At 33.7% G+C, this 18,771-nt stretch overlaps 2 protein-coding genes across 3 annotated transcripts; both read right to left on the reverse strand.

Annotated features, from left to right (window-relative positions):
* Window positions 1-574: 574 nt before the first annotated feature.
* On the reverse strand, window positions 575-4,477 carry LOC108228102 (uncharacterized). The gene is made up of 3 exons (XM_017403588.2): window positions 4,038-4,477; window positions 2,572-2,850; window positions 575-1,953 (listed from the first exon to the last, which is right to left on the reverse strand). The coding sequence occupies exons 1-3, from the start codon at window positions 4,281-4,283 to the stop codon at window positions 904-906; spliced, it is 1,575 nt and encodes a 524-aa protein (XP_017259077.1). The 5' UTR covers window positions 4,284-4,477; the 3' UTR covers window positions 575-903.
* A 4,168-nt stretch (window positions 4,478-8,645) lies between these two features.
* LOC108224597 (glycosyltransferase BC10) lies at window positions 8,646-17,041 on the reverse strand. 2 transcript variants are annotated; one of them, XM_017399268.2, is made up of 11 exons: window positions 16,431-17,039; window positions 15,311-15,427; window positions 14,091-14,191; window positions 13,931-14,002; window positions 13,526-13,607; window positions 13,293-13,373; window positions 12,542-12,580; window positions 12,050-12,115; window positions 9,939-10,088; window positions 9,143-9,271; window positions 8,646-8,958 (listed from the first exon to the last, which is right to left on the reverse strand). In XM_017399268.2, the coding sequence occupies exons 1-11, from the start codon at window positions 16,701-16,703 to the stop codon at window positions 8,908-8,910; spliced, it is 1,161 nt and encodes a 386-aa protein (XP_017254757.1). In that variant the 5' UTR covers window positions 16,704-17,039; the 3' UTR covers window positions 8,646-8,907. The 2 variants fall into 2 exon arrangements, 1 of the variants encoding a protein (XP_017254757.1); XR_001807428.2 differs by lacking the exon at window positions 8,646-8,958 and adding an exon at window positions 9,444-9,539 and having other exon boundaries at window positions 9,240-9,271; window positions 16,431-17,041.
* Between the last annotated feature and the right edge of the window lie 1,730 nt (window positions 17,042-18,771).

Consider the following 18,771-nt stretch of genomic DNA (forward strand, 5'->3'; position numbering starts at 1 on the left):
CATAAATATCAGTTCACCCACATTTCTCATAATTATAATTTCTACTGTGCGTTAATGAACACAATAATAATGATCATGTTTTAATTATGTGACAATTCTTTTCTTAAATAATGACGACTTTTTTTTTATTTGTTATCACTAAGTAGTTTAAAAATAATAAAAAAATTATTTTGTCCATTAAATACCTGTCCTGCTCCAGAAGGCAATCACAGCAGATTTCTGATAAATCAACTGAGAAATACGCTAGTAGAATTCGGATGCCATGGGATTTGAATTCTTCCTTGTTAGATGCAAAAACGAGAACGGATGTCGGATGCATTTTACTACTATTTCTAAGGGCTTTTATATTGAACTGAAACAATTAGATATGAAATATAGGGTAAATGATTCTGCCCATGTCATGTCCAATATTGGAATAGCATGGATAAATCCGATCGAATTTGATAGTGACAAAGGTATGTCAAACATGGAATCAACTCTGGTCGTCTTCTTGACCAAGAGGCACTTTTTTCTGTTCAACTCATTTTCTGAGTTCTTACTTTCAGATGACCAACATGACCAAAGACCATACAGCTAATGGTAATAAAATTTTGGCTAAAAGAAAATGTACCCTTCCATAACCCATTACATCTCAAAGGCTACAGAATAACATGGACCTCGGTCTAGATGCACTTATCATTTATTTACAGCCAAACAAGCATAACGAAAAAGGAGTTCAGAAAGAAAATCACAAGAAGCTGTCAAGGCAAGTATTAACACAACTCAACAACATATGTAAACAAGATTCATAAACGGAAGAAAGCTGTGTCATTCGATATGCAGGGTAAATGTATAACCAAGATTGGTCAAAAGTCCCAACACCACCTATGGAATCTTTGGCGTCACCTGTTATGCCCCAATCATTCATCCATTCATCAACTTGTCCAGTACCACATTCAAATCGACTGATTGCCCATTCTCTGTTAGCCTCCTGACTGTCGCCCTTACCTGGTCTCTTGGAAATCCCATAGTTGTAACCTTGTCAACTACATCATCTATAGGTACCTTGTTCCCGCTACCAGAAGAACTGGATCCGCTACCAACATTAGAAGCTGTAGGAAGTGCTTTTGGTAAGATCCGAGCTGTTGGAAGCTGTGGGTAAGCATTTCCCCCACTGTGACCTATAGTAGGAGAATGGAGTTGCTGTGATTTTGCTGGGGCTCCACGACCATACGGAGAACTAGGTCCACCATAAGGATATGGATCACTAGGTCCAGATGATGGCCCATATGGAGCAGAATATCCTGGCCCAGCCCTGCCAGATTGCGGCTCATACATGTGGGATGGGTTCCCAAAGAACTGCTGCGACGGGGGAACTCCACTAGGCATATTAGAGGGAGGTTGATGTGTCATCTGTTGATAGTTCTGAGACTGTTGCAAGTAAGGTGCTTCTTCTGGCTGGTGACCTAGAGGTAGCTGAGGTTGAGATTGAGGGGCATTGATAGCAGAGAGGGATGGGTGCTGCTGAGGGGCAGGTGGCTGAGAGTACATGGGGAGAGAGCTAGGTTGATACTGTTGCTGCGGGGGTGCAGATATTGGGGGCGGCAGCGGCTGCTGCTGGGGTAGCAGGTACTGCTGTGTTGGGGCCTCTGGTGTTTGAACAGATGAAGGGAAGTACATCTCTGCTTGAGGTGCATGAGAAATCTGGCTCTGGGGGAATTGGTGGGGAGGTTGTGGCGGCGATAAATTCTGATGCTGTGGAAGAGGAGCATTTGGCAGAGAATGAGTAGGAGGAGGCTGAGTAAATGGAGGAAGCTGTTGGTGTGGAGCAGATGCAGCCTGATGTACAGCATCCATGTTCACGGGACCAGGCTTTTCCGACTGCTGCTCCTTTGATACTTGTAGCTTTGCCAGCTGCAGTTGAGCCTCTAGTATTTCTTGTTTATCCTTTACATCATGTACAGCTGTCTCTACCTAAAATAAGGAGTAAGGATTTGAACAACAAAAAGAATGAATTACACAAGTCAACCACAGGTCGCAAGGACCAAGTATGAAAAATGCTTAAACCGCCACCAATTTGAGATCAAATATGGAGAATGATAATGATTAACTAAAACCGTAACCTGATATTCAATCCACACTAATATCTTATATGGTATTTCATACCGTAACAGCTTCAATTATGGAATCGCCTGAACTTACCTCTCACGATTTAATATGGTTCATAAGACTTAATATAAAAAACATTACTCAGTTTAATTGATATCTAAATCCATCCTACTGAAACAGCAATTTAGTAAAACTAGGTATTGCCATTCCCGCAAAAGAACACCTTTAAGATACCCATAATTTATCAATTTCGAGAAGCAGGTATCTAAAGTTAATGGTTGGCTATGAAAGAATCAAGGTCAAGGGCTATGGTAATTAAATTATGTAAAAAGGTGACCTCCCTCTTTTGCAAAAGAAAGGTGCAGAAACAGCATTCTTGACAGAAGTGTAAAAGCATATGCAAATCAATGCACTCTCAGGTTAAGAATATTCAAATGCTGCAAATCTACATGCTCATCAGAATGACTGGGGATAATTACTTACATCTCGAAGAATATTCTCAAGCTGTCTCAATTTACCATCAGTGCTTCCGTAATTGTTTCCAACAGATAACTTTAAATCATCCAAAGAATTCTCAAGATTGCGATTTCTGCTCTCTAGCTGGGAGAGTCGTGCACTGACACCCTCTAATGCATGTAGCAAATTATCATTATGTTTCTTCATCGTTTTGTCAATCTCAGACAGCAAAGCTGCATTGTAGACATTGCGATCCTTCTCCAAACTGCCTCTTAAAAGTTCATTAGAATCAAGGGAAGCATAATTCTGTATGAAGATGAAAAAACGTAAGCAATCAACAAGTACGTCTACAATCTTGAGACGAAACAATAAAGTACATAACAATCCTATATAGTAGGTGGTAAATATTTAATTCATAAACTGCCACGGCCAAAATATTTGCTCTGTATATCTACTTTTCTTTTCAAATATATGACAGTACCGATATACTTTGGGTCTGGCACTACAACAAAACATATATATACACATCAATCCACCAAACACACACACACACACACACTCATCAATCCTTCCCTTCTAGGTTTCCACATCTCAAACAGACATTTATGCTCTATACACAGCAATAAAAACACAGAATCATTCCTAAAATATGTAACCGGAACTTATGTAATATAAGACCTTGATTCATGATTTTTTTCTTCTTTGCCAGTTATACAATTATAAAGATGCTTTGATATGAAGTTTTGCACCCTGAACATAGGAATAAAGTCATCTAGCTATATGCAGCAATCTACGAGATTATTCCCTTAATTAGCTGCAGCTCTCGTTACTAGATAGGGCCATTAGAATTAACTTAATTATTATCAAATAGTTACATATCAGTATTCAACAGCAGCATTCAAGGAGAACTAAAGTAATTGTCCTCATCAATCAAAACGATATCGTTTTGATTAAAAAAACAACCTTGTCGTTTGTGGCTTCAAAAAGGGTATTAATTGGACCCTGTGCAATTACGACCTACACTTTGCATACAATAGGAGAGCTCCCCGTGGCAGTGCTGAGCTATAAAAAGCGGAAATCGAGTAAGACAAGGCAGACTGAACATGATGATTTCATTTTTCTTTTCTTAACTTTCTTAGCTAGTAATTTGTACCCTAACTTGAGTATAAAGTTACTCTTTATCAATTACAATTCCGCAATCCTGTTCAGTTTCATCATATTGTTTTCAGAAGCTCCATTGATTTTATCAACCATAACACAAATACACCCATCCATCACATATATCTATCTGTTTATTTGCATTAAAACTTCTATAAACCACTCCAAATTCATCAAAATTCTTAACACATAAATCCACATCCAAGATAAAACACAATATACATACATGTACTGTACACATATATACATACATTCAAATTATCAGAGATAGATATGTTACAGAGAGATAGAGAGATAGAGGCACACACACACACAGAGAGAGAGAGAGATGTTACTCTGGAGACAGCAGAGTTGATTTTAGAATCAGCAGAAGTCCAAACCCTAGGTGGAGTAGAGTCAGTAGCAGTAGTAGAACGAATCGGTTGAAAATCATAATTAGGGACGATCTCTTCTTTCTTATAATCACCATCGTCATCTTCATCTAGGTGGCGTTGTGGATTCAAATTGATGAAATCGGTGTTAAGTGTTTGCGAATTGGTTAGATCCATTATCTGCTTGTCCATGTATTGCGAAGTATTCATCGAACGATTATATGTACATGAATGTATCGATGTTGATTTTGTATGTATATAGACTTGAGCCCAGAGAAATGTTCTTGTATTTGTCTTCTTGACGAAGATATATATTGGGGAACAATTTTCAGTTACGCGTGAATTATATGAATGTAGGCCGAGTACTAAAGTAGAAGTTTCGAGAGTAGAGGCTGAGTTTTGTAATCTATATTCAGAATACATGTTTCAACTTTCAATATTTATAAAATATGTGTGTCGAAGGGCACACAATAATTACTAAATTAATAAAACGGTCATCTAATGTGTGTCGAAGGGCACACAATAATTACTAAATTCTATAAAAATGGCCTATTCTGATTGGTGGAGTTGATGTGGATGCAGAGGGGCCATTCTCATTTATTATTCATCCACCAATCAAAAATAACTATTTTTGTTGGAGTTAGGGACTATTGTGTGCCCTTGGGCACACCACAGAAAATCCCTTAATAAAATAGTATTATGTTTGTATATATAGAGTAAACTTTAAAGTTGTGACCAGAGTTTACCCCGATTTTCATAGAGTTGGCCAAGATTTCAAATTCTAATAAAGGTATCCAAATTTTGACTCTGATTTTTAAAAGTGTTGCTTCCGTTGGATGTCATTAACGGGAGTAATGGACAGATGGTAAAAACGAGTTCCAAATTCTCAGAAAGTGGACCAAACTTTGGTTCCATTATTTAAAAATGTGGCTCTCGTTAAGTGATATTTAACGGGAGTCACACTTTTAAAAAGCGAAAATCAAAATTTGACCACATTTTTGAGAATTTGGAACTCTTGCCAAATTTTTGAAAATCAAAACTTGAGCCACAACAAGTTTACTCAATAAATTTACAATGTTGTTGCAAGAAGCATTAAGTTTATCAAAGAACTAGAAACACAAATCAAGCTATTTTATGCATTCATGAGATACCGATTTACGTGCGATGTAAATGTTATTTTTTATTATCATAATATAATAGAGTGTGATGAGAAGGTTTAAGAATACTCAATCTCTAAATATGACCTGGAAACAACGTAATAAAATGATTTTGAAAGTAATGGATGTCAAAGAACAATACTCAACCCCCGAAAATGATCGGGAAACAATATCTTACCTCTTAGTCTTCCATAAACTTCTTACTTTTTCATGAAATAAAAAAATCATAATTTCTTTTTACAAAAATTAGTATTGGACATGCGATCATTCTAATCTCCAACGAACCCAACCAATATCGCTATAAACACATAACTCTAATGACAATATGAAATGAATAAAAAACTAAAAAAATAGTCGTCGAATATACCCGATAAAACGAAAAGTAACATCCTACTGTACTGTCTGAATGAAATGTGACAAACTGACATAACAACATGAATATCATATGTAATATTCAAATAGTGAGAGATAGGTATGATATGTTAAAGGAATATCATGAGAATGCAAACCTTGCGGGGAAGGATTGGTTAAAAAGATGTATTTGAATATTTAACTAACTATATTCGATTTTGATGATTATCAAGGTGTTCATGAACATGTTTTAAATTTATTGTCTATCGGCTTACTGATTATAATACAGTATAACACGGTTTGTTATAACACAGTTTGTGCGCACTAAAATACTCCCTCCGTCCCATTTTAGTTGTCACATTTCCTTTTTTGTTGGTCAAATTGACTAACTTTTGACCAAAGATTACAAGTCGCTCTTTCATGATTTTAAGAAACCGAAAACTACATCTTAAAGTAGATTAAAAATTATTTCCGATGACATATTTTTCTTATTTTTTCAATTGATAAAATATTAGTAAATTTCAGTCAAACTTTGGTCAATTTGACCGGCACAATACCAAATGTGACAACTAAAATGGGACGGAGGGAGTATACAATATGCTGCATAACACAAAAACGAAAAATAAAGAACACATAATATTTTCGTCAGGCTCCTCCCTTGAAATGGGTTTCCTCTGTCCCAAAAAGACCATTTAATTAAGGGTTAATTATCAATTGGATCACTTATTCTATCCCAATGTATCATTCGCATTATTGCAAAATTTTTGGTCTCATATAAATCACTCAACAGACTAACGGAGTAACGGTTGCATTCCGTTAAATAAAATTAGAAAAACTAACAGTAGGAACTGAGGTGAAAAAATAACAGCTACTTTTGTTGACTATGTATTCCGCTTCACTTCATTCCCTAGTGTGTATCCGGCGCCTTGGATGTACTGAAATTAAAAGTTTAATACTACTTTCTAGTGTTATTAATATAAAATCTTTTGTCATATTTTGTCATATTTGATTTATTTACTTTCTAGTTATATTAATAGAAAATCTCTTTTTTTTTTTGTATTTGATTTATTTACTTTCTAGTTTTAGTGGAATTGAAAGAATTAAGAGCTGCAAAATTTAAATAAAATTTAGAAACAAGCATAAATACTTAAGTTTCAAAAGAACAAACAAATGAGTAATGTTAAACATCATGGTTAACTTGAACTTAACGAAAAAAGTTAAATTTAACATCTATTTCGATTTGATTTGACTTGACGGCATGCAACCGTTAGTCTGATAAGTGGTTTGCGTGAGATCAAAAATTTCACAGTGATGCAGATGATACATTGGATTGAAATAAGTGATCCATTTGATAATTAGCCCGTTTAATGAATTAACTATTTATCTCATCTTTTTCATCGTTAGTAGTTCAAAATTTGTAGTTTTTTTTATCCACCCATTACTTATCAGAAATGCAATAATTGGTAAAATTATATCATTTCATTTGTATTAAAAAATAATAAATTATAAATCAGGATTTTAAATTATACTTAAGATATGATAATATTCAATTGAGATTATTTAAAATTCATTAAAATTTTACGTTAGATAATTTTTTGAACTTCATAAAATGATAAATTTTATAGGATTATTCAATGTATTTTATGTTTTTTGAAATACTACGTGCTTAAATTCTAAACACTCTATATTAACTCCGCAATATTTTATCATAATTTCGCATAAAATTAAAATTAGATACAATTTATTAAAATATATAAATTATTATTAATCAAATAAAATTCCAATTATATACCCTTTCAATTTTTATGCCTAAAAAATGTTTTTAGAACATCTCGACTAATCACGACACTGATATTCATCTCTAACTCAGTCGATTCCCTGTGGACCCTATCAAATGGCCTTTCTTGAGACTCACTTGAACAAGAATTGTTGCATCACACCAACGGAAAAATAAATCATTTTAGAATTTTACCTTCCAAAATTCAAGAAATAATACTGCTGGTAGATTATTGTCTGACAGGTAATGGGGTTGTTTAGCCAAAAAGGGGAAAAAGAAAAAAACTACAGTCGATGGATCTGAATCCATGGCCTAATGTTCCTGATGAAAGTATCGAGTATGTTCATTCGTGACACTATTCCTGAACAATATTTAGCCTGTGAACAATATTGTTGGCTCGTAACAATATTGTTATGAGCCTTTGAACTATATTTGCGGTAATAAATGTTAAGACGCTGTCACGCCAGTAAGGAATTTTTTTGTTTCTCAGCTCATTTAAGAATTGAACCTTTCTGACAAAAGAAGAAGAAGAAAGAATTGAACCTTAAAATTGTGTACAAGATGGACATTTTCAAACTGAAAAGAACTCGAGCACAAACTTTTTGAGCCAACAGCAGAAAAGCCCCCATAAACTATCAAATTCATAGAGTGACCGAATCAACTCACTTACAACCTAACCATAAACCCAAATAAAAGACTCAGATATTTTTCTAGAATCGGAGAGGGCGAGGTATCTTTGAAATAAAAAAACGGGGGAGGGGGGTTTCAGTGATTCAGTCATATACAGTCATATACGGGTATCTTGTAAACTTTGAGATAGTATTCACTTTGATGGAATGAAAGATTATGTAAAAGTTTTACAAAGAAAGAAGAAAATATGAGATAACAGTGGTTAAGTATGAGTGAGCCTAAATTTTATATAATGAATATTGTAGAAAAATATGATATATAAGTGGAATGAGCATTCCTTCCAAAACATGCGGGTTAGAATTCTAGTTCACATACTACGGAATGGAATGATTGAAGAAATGTAAACTATACATTTTCTCCAATCACCCCCCATTTAGAATACAAATTTCATTTAATTCTCCCTCCAGCCGGAGTGTTTGTGTGCAAAAACAAATCTCCGCCCTAGGTTACTTATTAACCACAAGTTATCAAGGGCATACATAAACATTTCTAAATGCTGATAGCTCTGCTGCTTACAAATTCCCAATAAGGAGCAGCATTAATCGACCCTGGCAGAGAGTGATACAAATGGTGGTACTTTTCATGCAACTACTGATAAGTGATAATACGATTGGGAGCCTAATAGGCATGCAATCAAATTTACTGATGAATGACTCCAAGTATTAGAAAAATGTATCATTATTGGTCATGTACATTGCATGCAAGGAAAAGAGACACTTTCACTGGATAATTCGATTCATTACTTTCTTTATACAAATTTTCCTTTTCTATTGTTAACATTAGAAATCTATCTAATACTTTTTATGCTTGTTGCCTAGTTACATACCTACATGGCACTGACTCACTATTAATATATGCTTCATTTCTCTGAGGATTTACTTCTTGCTTGACTGACGACTCCCAAGACAGACTGCAAAGTGCAAACAAGCCAAAACGGATGAGTTAAAATTATACATAAAGAGCTTATTAATATCCAAAAGACTTCAAGACTTAGCTAGGAATCATAAAGCGAACTACTATAACTGAGCTGGTATAAGAAAAAGTATTTGTCACATGTGTAAGTTTTAAATGCTTCAGATTTATGTGTAACTTGCCATATTGAGAAGCCTCAGAGCTGCAGGCCGAGTGAATTTCCTTGCGAAAAGAAAGCATGGTGCTGGTTTTCCTTTGCTAGTGCACCACTCTTTTCTATATTCAGTTTCATAATTGATATTATCTATATCCTGCATACATGAAAAATAACAACTTCAGTTAATCAAAATGCTGCGGTCGGTCACTTTTAAGATCTCAGCTTAAATCGGCAACTAATGTCTATTTACTATCCTATTCCTTTTAATAAAATGAATACTGTACTGTAAAGAGATAACAGAGTAGTAGCATGTCCCAACATCTTACAGTTTCAGGTCCCATATAAGCTTAGAAAATCAAATCAGCTCATGGTCTGTTTGGGAACTTGGATTTCATTTGAAATTCTGGATTTGATCAAATAACCTGTTTAGGAATTTGGATTTCATTTGAAATCCAGACATTTAAATATTAATATAAATCTGAGAATTTTAAATGACAACTCAAATCCTGTCAATTGAAATCCATCATTTGAAATGAAATGCATGTTTCCAAACGGCCTCTCAAGGTAATTGAAAACAACATGTAGAATTCTGAAGTGTTTTTGAACAGTTAAGCATTAAAGCCTATCAATTCTATTTAGCGAAAAAAAGAAGAAGACTATCAATCCCTTGAGATAAGAGAAAGCATGAGGTTGCATTGACCGATTTGGCACATTTTTTTACTAATGCCTACACTAATCATACAGCCAGGGGAGGAAGCGGAAATAATGCTGCAGTTTTCAGGGCATTATGACCTGCTCATCGATTAATTAACTGCAGATACCTTTATAGATTGGATGAGTGAGGGAGTAGCATCAGCTAACTTATATGTCACAGGATGCCATCCTTGCCGTTCACGAACTTTGGAGGATTTTACATCCCATGAAGTATGAGTCACACCCCTTCTTGTAATTTCTCCTTCAAGGCCTTCTTGCTGAATTGGAAAACAAAAGGTACAAGTACGCAAAAGTGATCAGAATCATTGAATTCCGCATTGATGGTCTTCTAATGGAGATATATTGCTATTTGCCTGAACTTTCTAAGGCACGTGACTTAAAACTCATGATTTCTTATGTGATGATTTATTTAAGAACTTAAAAATAATATATATATTGACATTAGAGATCTACACAGGAAGTTTGTATATCAGAAAAAATCCATGACTTATTTTGGGACTATATAAATGCTTATCATAGTGAATAACTTTTGTAATGAAGTAACTCCACTGACTAAAAACTAATTTACAACAGTTATAATTTAAGCACTGCTGCAGTGCAATTAAAAATCAAAGATGAACTGCTGCAGAATTAATAAGAAAAGAAAAGATGCACTTCAGCAGAGATAATTTGACTCTAATTCCAGATGATAGTAAAAGATTGGGTTAAATGTTGTTTTGGTCACTCAACTGATCGGAAACTTGCAATTGGGTCATCCAACTCAAAAAGTTGTCACATCATTGTACTCTTAAAAATTTTCATTCAGGTCACTAGCCGTGACACTCCGTTAAAAATTTGACGGAAAGCTGACTCTGCGTCGTGACTTGGCTTAAATAAATCCACCGTGACATGTACTTTCAGCTGAAGTAGCATTTTGGTCACTCAACTGACTAAAAACTTGCAATCGGGTCATTAAACTCAAAAATCTTTCATTTAGGTCACTTATCATAATATCCGTTAAAAATTGAAAAAAAAAAAATGAATTAAAAGCTATGATGCAGCACCTTTTTTTCTCTCTTGAAAATTTCGAAACTTATTAACAAATGAAACAAATACACACACATAAAATTAATAGCTTCACCAACAAAAACTTAATCTTTGTTTATCTCTTATCGTTGTATATATATCTTGATTCTTGAGGCCATTTTGGAAAAACTCATTAAATTTTTGATGGACTTTTCCACAATGACCAAAAGATATTATAAAAATGGCAATAGATTTATAAGTATGAAGTTTTTCCAAAATGGTCTTAAGATATATAAAACGATAAGAGATAAACAAAGATTAAGTTTTTTTGTGAAACTATTGATTTTATGTGTGTGTATTTGTTTCATTTGTTAATAAGTTTCGAAACTTTTAAGAGAGGAAAAAAGGTGTCGCATGATAGCTTTTAATTCTTTTTTTTTCAATTTTTAACGAATATTATAATAAGTGACCTAAATGAAAGTTTTTTTGAGTTTAATGACCCGATTTCAAGTTTGTAGTCAGTTGATTGACCAAAATGCCACTTCAGCTGACTGTACATACCACGGTGGATTTATTCAAGCCAAGTCACGACGCTTAGTCAGCTTTCCTTCAAATTTTTAACGGAGTGTAACGGCCAGTGACCTGAATTAAAATTTTTGAGAGTATAATGATGTGACTGACAGCTTTTTGAGTTGGATGACCCAATTGCAAGTTTCCGATCAGTTGAGTGACCAAAACGCCATTTAACCCGTAAAAGATTTCCCACCTCAAGATGGATACCCAAGAATATAAACAAGCCATGATTCAGTCCTACATCCAAATGGAATCAGAACAGATGTATCCAATTGAGTCTGTTTCAAAGGGTCAATAGGTAGCCCGTGGTTTATCAGATATATTTACGCTGGTGATATGACTAGCATTCTTCTCACTCTGTTTGTGTCGTTTCATATTTATGGTCTACTTAAGTATATCAAATTAGGATACACATGACAGGACTATTCACTGTTCAGAGTCTTAATATATTCCATTTGTTCTTCTACATCTATCACCTAGTCAACTTTATCCTTGCAATTAGTGTTTGGTAAAAAGCTCAGACCCATCATGTACTTAGTTTGGTTGCATCTGATAGAGTAAAAGTAAAAAAGTAAAAGATGTTTAATGACCGAGATTTAGAAAAAAGGTTTTCCAACTCATTAGTGAAAAATAATCTTACAGCTAATAAGGTCTGGACATAATGTTCATCTGGTATACAGTTATGCTCCTTCCATCCTTCAGCTGGCTGCAAAGAACAGATACTTTAGAAGTCAACACAAAGTTGAGCACATCTATATCAAGTATCAACTTTCTTGTTCTATCACTATTTGTCTGTAATTAATTGATAAGTGTAACAAAGAGTGATACCATCATTCTAGTCCATTTCAGATGAACATAAGTACTCCATACATCCCAATTATCATTGTCCTCGTTTTAATATTTTGATCAACTGACCATAATTACCCTAGTTTTAAATATTGATCAAATTGACCAGACATCGACTTCAGAATAAAAATCATCCTTCTGAATATTTATACGCATGATAACTGAATCTTAGAATATTATTTTGTTTGAAAGTTATATAATCGCATGATATGAATAATATGTATAAAGTAGGCCAATATTAATGGGGCAGAATTGGTATTCCATAAATAGAATAAGAGCAACTCACAAGAGGATGATCCCGCCAAAACTCAGGCAATGATTTTCTCTGCATAAATGTAAGAAAGGGGTAGCAGGTAATCAGGTATATGATTGACAATAATCGATTCTTAAAAAGAAGTTCAGGACATCAGTATTAAATAAGATACATTATGCAATGTGAAAATCAAGATCCCTATAGCTTGTTTTCATTAGTAATCATCTTCCTTCCCCCAAAAGATATTAAACTAGTTTATTACTTTACTATGCAAGCATTCTGATTTTGAGATTTAACAGAGATGCCACAAAAAGATTAGTAAATACAGATATTTCAAAAACAAAAAAGTTTCCTTCATAAATTTTGAAGCGAATCATAAGCACTCAAGGTTGTGCAGGAACCCACGCAAAATGAATATCTATATAATCATACATTAGACAGTGAGTATCAAGATGATCATCATCAAACAGTGAGTAACAAGATGATAAGGTTGTGTCCCAGATGAAATACGAACTTCGAGCAGGACTTTCAATATGGAAATATGCTTTTTAGATTTTCCTTAACGTCCTGATTATTATAAGGCCCTTTTAATCATGGGTTTCCCGCCCGGTTAATGGGAATGGAGATGAGAATTTAGTATAAAAATATTAGAATCTCAAGCCTATTAACCGGGTTGGAATCCAATGATCCAAACAACACCAAGGCTTACTTCTTTTCCCATTAGTAGCACAGTTATGGAGCGTAAATTAGTACTTAAATGTACACTGAGATACGGAAAACTTGCCTTGCAATGCAACTGAAACATGGGAAAGACAGAGTCATCTCTAACCACAATATGGGCATGCTTTCTGGTTAGCACAGCCCACTGCAAAAATGCAATGCAACAGAGAGCATGGGAAAACTATTAGCTATAGCAACAATAGCATCAACCAAGTAGTATTCTGTTTATATATTTTCTTTTTTCCTTTTCACAATTTTTGGGAATCAGTACTCAACAAGATACTTATCAATCTTTACCTGAGATCCTTTCCTCCAGTTATGAACAGGAATCACAGGATGCATCTTCGGATTGTAGCGACCTTCTTTTGTATCAGAAAAGCTGATTTCATGACATTCAAGATAATAAATTTATATATATATATATATATATATATATATATATATATATATATATATATATATATATACGGTAAACTCATCTGCGTAAGACTTGGGTAATAAACTTGTTACATAATGACTTAAAAGTGTGGTATAACAGAAAAAGATTTTAGGAAGAACACAAATATATATATGAACTTAGCTCATTTGCAAGTAAAGTGAAATTTACTAGGCACGGAAAAACCATTTAATTATTGCTTAGTTTTCACTATATATAATTATATATGTCCAAACAAGTATATGTATATAGAGGATTCCACATACCTGTCCACAAAACTAGTTGAAGTTGACATGATGTAGTCGTATGTGTAGCTGAAGTTGTACAACGGCAAGCAGCTGAAAAATATTTAAGCAGTTGGCTTATGTCTGAAATACTTTCAACAGTTCAGGAAGTAGGAATGTTAAAGAGGTTTAAGATTTTCACCTGTCCGAAAGGAACAAAAAACGTTCATTACTAGGATCTTCGAGTGCATGTCGAAGTAAAATACGCTCTGCTTCAATCATGCTTGATCCTCCCCAATCTACCTGGTAAGAAGACAAATTTGCTAAATATCTTGGGTATGTATAGGTAAGCAAATGAATGAACACCATAAAGAACTTTTCACATATTAAACATAGAACTATAAAAGCAAAAACATGTTTATCTTACAGTTTCAGACAATGAAAACTGTTGGATGAACTATTTCCATGATGAGGTGTACATGATACGGCTATATGGGCATCAGTCATGAAGAACAGAAATTTTAGACACAGGGTCTTGGTGATTGGGATAAACGGAAATATGTATGAGTGTATGAGTTGAAAAAATGAAAAGAATGATGAAAGAACAAGGCATTTTTTGTTTGAATCTTAAAGGATGAGTGCTAATCCAACTTGTCTAGAAGTTGATAAATAGTCTAAAAAAATCCTTCAATTTGGATCCCACGTATTTAAGAGAAAACAATATATCCTGAACAAAGAAACTAGTGACAACATCAAAAGCATCAACTCATTTCCTAGAACTATGTCCATGCGATCTAGGGCCACTAATGTGGAAGTGACTGTCAGTAGACACATATATGTATCTCTCAGTGGATCCTTCTAGCAGCTTGGGATGTTCAAGAAAGATGCTTAAAAAATTTCGCATGCTTCATTTTAATAGGAACAATTGTCATGACAACATGAAATGAGAGTTTCTATTTTACATGGTTTAACAAACAAGCATGAGAAGAAGTTACTTCACTCCCAAACTGGAGTATAATGAAGCTCTCCAAAATGGCAAAACTCATATGCTTTTGCAATAGGTAGGGAATCACAATCTTCGGTTACCGTAAATGGCATAGTGTTTGTTTCTAGATTTCAAGCACCTTTACCCTAACTTGATTCTAGAGAACTGCAGCATTAAGATTGGTCTGATTTGCTCTTTTGTCGTCCCACAATTAAAAATTTTAATTGCTTAATATCTGTAAGAATATGTAAGTTACTGTCAGACGAGTCTTCCATATTTCTTTAAAGAAAATCATATTACGGAAAATGCTCGTGTCAATTCCAATTATCAGCAATTTAGCATACTCACTAATTATTAACCATTAAAGTGGATCTTACTTATAAAAAATATTACATATTTTATAGTAGGGAGGAGGAAGCAGGTTACTGCTGACAAACCTGAATGCTATCATTAAGTTGGCGATTCAAGAAATATACAGATTTTGTTGTTGCCTTGTTAAATAGGAATCCAGGCCTAGAGTGAACAAAAATTGAAAACTTGTTATCCTCGTCGCCCTGAAGATGCAAGAGATTCATAAAATTGTCAGTATTACAAAGGAACAAAGTTTATTAAATAAATTTTGACCTTCAAAGAGATAACCAAAAAACATATAATGAGAGTATGAAACACTCTTCTATTAATTATTCTAAATATGAAATGAATATCTTAATATATTAAATTAAAACTTGTTACTGAAAAAGAAAGACATTTGGTGAAGTGTAATAAGACAGTAATACCTATACCTACAAAGCAAAAGTAAGTATTCTTATTAAAGGTATAAAGAAATATGTTTCAATAAGTCTCTATTTAGAAATGAAGGGAGTATAGTACATAATACATATGCCATTCAGGCAAGACCACCACTTACTCATGACTAGACAATTAGGACCATAAAATTACGAAACAGGAGACCATAAACACTGATTGAGCGAGGTTGTGCTCCCTATATAAACGAATAAGGACGCAGTTGCATCAAATATTACTAAAAATTCAAAAAATGTGATACGTCTCTCCTTCATCACTAAAAATAACGCATGAAAGACAAAATGTAGTTAATAATGGATAGCTGATAGCCTCTCATTCCTAATATACTAACCCATTTGTTCTGCAGAAACTTTAAATAATTTCCACAAATGTCTCCGGAAGTGCATTTACAGCTATTACTATAAACAACTGTTGTTCAATCAATAATGAAGGAAGTCTCCTTCTCTCATTCTCTTTATTGTTCATATCTTGCTATTATTCATACTGTCTTTAATCAAAGTCATTAATCACACATATATCTAATATCTCATATAATTACTATAACGAATCACTTATCGAGTGTGCCATCATCCAATCAAACACATTCAAACATCACTAGATCTTACAATCATACAGCAATTAAGCAATTATTCAGCAGCTAGCCTAATATAGCACGTCACAAGTAATCCACATTATCGATATCTATTAACACACACCAAAATAACAAAACACATAATTCAGAAACACTTAATTGAACTGTGCTTCGAAAACTACCTGAAAAAAAGCATCCCAAACAATGTCGAGAGGGAGGCGATTACGCGCGATAAACAAGAAGGCAATCTTAGGGAATTGAGGCAGCGGAGGAGAATTATGACGATAAAGAGAAGCAAACAATTTGATCCGAGTATATTGAGCTTCGAATATTAATAAAGTGAAAAAACAACATAAGCCAAAGAGAAGCAAAGCAAACAAGTTTCGCCTCCATCTATATTGCTGAGATTTGTGGGAGAAGCTCGATGACCTTCGCTTCATTTGTTCACTTCTCATTTCTTAACTAACTTGTGATCTACATAATATACAGTTTGTATATAGTGATATATAAAGTATAAACACAGATTATGCTACAATTTGGTGATGTAGATGAGTTAGCTACTTCAGATCTTCAGAATTGTGACAAGAGACTCGTGAATGAAAATTAATACATACGTTTTATGTATACGTATACGTATAGAGAGAAGAAAGGGGGAGGAGAGTGAGTAGAGACTTGACTTGAAAAGGGAGCTAGGCTTGAGCTCCGCTGGAGTGGGTGTTTTGTCTTTTTCGCTGTATGTGAGATTGCCTGTGTAGCAGGACTAACGTTTTATTCTGCGCATCTCACGTTGCCCTTCGTTTTTCCCGATAGAAGTTCATTTATTTCGTTTGGATTAAACTTAAAATCACTTAAATTCAATATTGATCAGGATAAAAATAAATAAGTAAATTATCTAGCACAAAAATATGAAGCTCAGATGTTTTGTAGACAAAGAAGTAGGACAAATAATATGGGAAATTTTTTCTTTGCAAAGTGGACAATTAAAATGGGAAGGAGGGAGTAATTAATTTCATTGACAGTTTATAGTTTTATTTTGGAACTTTGGATTGTGAAATGAACTGAATTCGCTCATCTTTCAGATTATTTCCGGCATGTTCCTAACTTTTGGTTTCGTTACACATCATTAAATTCTTAGCTTAACCTGGTATCATTGATTAAGTTTTAGTAATAATTAAACTGTGATTCTAAGTTTAGTCTAGTACAATCCTTAAGTTTGAAGGTACAAACGGATGAAAAAATTCGTGTGCTTCTAATTTCAAAGCTTCACTTTTTATATGAAAAAATATTTAGTACTTGCGAATTTAGCTGTGCTACGGTCAATGAAATTCCAGATCCGACTTGCTTATAATACAATTGTTGCGGTGCTTTAGACATTAAACTAGCCACCTGGACATCGTTAAATACCTAAAAAAACACAATCGGCAGTAGAAATAATACTACTTGTATCTGAAGTAGAAAACACAAAGGGTTGTGCCAACTTGCGTTCCACAAAGGAGTCAAAAATAATTGCATCAGAACACAAACCTCTCTTTATATGGTGGGCTGGTGGCCACTGGCCAGCCTCTCGCTTCGGGAAAGCTTCGATCTCGGATTTTCGATAAGAAGTTGAATTGTTTTTCACGTCTATGATTAAAATTTTATTTTTTTAACCGACTGACAATTTTTTATGTGATACTATGATCTTCATGAATTCACATGTAAAATTTCATATTAATATATAGGGGCCGTTCGGCTAATCTTAAAATAAGTGGCTTCTTACTTAAAATAAAAAAAATGAGTAGAAGTGAGAAGCAGAAGTAAAAAATTTAAGCTGTTAAGTGTTTGGCTACTTAAACTTATAAGTATTTTTTAGTTTTTGGACGAAAAGTAGAACTCATACGAATTCTAATATCCGAGTGCTAAACTATAATGAAAGAGCCTTCCGCTGTCACCCTATTTTTATACTTTTTTTTTCTTTGAGATTAGATATTTTTTGAACATTAAAAAAATTACATTACAAAATCCGATCATAAGTTCACAACCTTTATTTTTATCTATAATTTTTCAAATTATTAACTAAATATTAACGTGTTTCATCATTTTATTCATTTTTTTATATTTTCAAATATTTTTTGTATAGGTCCTATTCATAACAGCATACTCATAAATATCTTTTACTGCAAATTTTTATTAAAAAAGTCAATATTAATATTACATATTTGTGAAATAAAACAACCGAAAAATGAAATTTCAAATAACATTGTTACGGTGAAAATGAGTTTTTAGAAAATAAATACGTTAAGACATTTTATTACATATAAAGAAGAAAGAGATGATAAAGAAATCAAATTGACAATGTGCTAGAGCACAGGGAATACCAACTGAAAGGAAAAAACATATAAAGAAGAAAGAGATGATAAATAGACGAATAAGGTGAGAAGCTCATAAGAGGAAAAAAAAAAGTATGCACTCCTTACGTCTCTTTTACCACTTCTGAAGTTCACTTAATTTGGTCTTCTGTTTTAAGCTTCTACTTAAAAGAAG

The sequence above is a fragment of the Daucus carota genome, chromosome 6 (assembly GCF_001625215.2).
Source record: "Daucus carota subsp. sativus chromosome 6, DH1 v3.0, whole genome shotgun sequence".
Classification (NCBI taxonomy): Eukaryota; Viridiplantae; Streptophyta; class Magnoliopsida; order Apiales; family Apiaceae; genus Daucus; species Daucus carota.

What these genes read in the sequence shown, in the direction of transcription:
- LOC108228102 (XM_017403588.2), bottom strand. Translation starts at nt 4,283, where the DNA reads ATGAATACTTCGCAATACATGGACAAGCAGATAATGGATCTAACCAAT. An exon ending in TCAACTCTGCTGTCTCCAGA is followed by an intron (nt 2,851 to 4,037) that starts GTAACATCTCTC and finishes ATCTTCATACAG; the next exon opens with AATTATGCTTCCCTTGATTC. An exon ending in TTGAGAATATTCTTCGAGAT is followed by an intron (nt 1,954 to 2,571) that starts GTAAGTAATTAT and finishes TCCTTATTTTAG; the next exon opens with GTAGAGACAGCTGTACATGA.
- LOC108224597 (XM_017399268.2), bottom strand. Translation starts at nt 16,703, where the DNA reads ATGAGAAGTGAACAAATGAAGCGAAGGTCATCGAGCTTCTCCCACAAA. An exon ending in TTTGGGATGCTTTTTTTCAG is followed by an intron (nt 15,428 to 16,430) that starts GTAGTTTTCGAA and finishes TTGCATCTTCAG; the next exon opens with GGCGACGAGGATAACAAGTT. An exon ending in CACTCATCCAATCTATAAAG is followed by an intron (nt 9,272 to 9,938) that starts GTATCTGCAGTT and finishes TCATGTATGCAG; the next exon opens with GATATAGATAATATCAATTA.